The sequence below is a fragment of the Penaeus monodon genome, chromosome 34, assembly GCF_015228065.2.
Source record: "Penaeus monodon isolate SGIC_2016 chromosome 34, NSTDA_Pmon_1, whole genome shotgun sequence".
In the NCBI taxonomy this organism is placed as follows: Eukaryota; Metazoa; Arthropoda; class Malacostraca; order Decapoda; family Penaeidae; genus Penaeus; species Penaeus monodon.
The window spans coordinates 20238194-20238670 of NC_051419.1; the positions used below are offsets into that span (position 1 = coordinate 20238194).

The window sequence follows — 477 nt, forward strand, 5'->3', positions numbered from 1 at the left end:
TCAAAGCAGCCACGAACGCCTCGATAGACCCTGGGACATCCTTTTAATAGCCTACGGACCCGTCCGCCTCTCAATGACGAATTTCTGCTCAACAAAGAGGTTTCTCGGAGACACCTCCACGCCCCCAGGAGCCGAGAAGGAAAAGTTCTTCAGGAGCGCCGCAGTGAAGATGAACAGTTCTACATTGGCGAGCTGTTCTCCAAGGCACACGCGTCGCCCTGGAGTGAACAAATAAGATGTTATGAGAACGAAACTCACATACAGATCAAGTTCAACTCGTATACTGTATTGACGAGAATATAGTATACATACACTGATTTCATAAACCATGTAAACATCGTTAATAGGATATGAACTTAAAATCGAATAGCAAATTAGGCACTTTTTACCTATAAATCAATTTATTTGCAATACTATGTAAACCTTATTTTATAAAATGGGCCATAAATCTTGAAATAAACGTTCATAACCATTGAC

At 41.1% G+C, this 477-nt stretch overlaps 1 protein-coding gene across 1 annotated transcript in view; it reads right to left on the reverse strand.

The window, feature by feature from the left end:
* The window catches only part of LOC119594635 (cytochrome P450 2L1-like), a gene marked incomplete in the record, with an annotated part of 11417 nt that overhangs the window by 1926 nt on the left and 9014 nt on the right, over positions 1–477 (reverse strand). Inside the window, 1 exon segment of the mRNA XM_037943685.1 lies at positions 1–218. Coding sequence (XP_037799613.1) covers positions 52–218 — 167 coding nt within the window.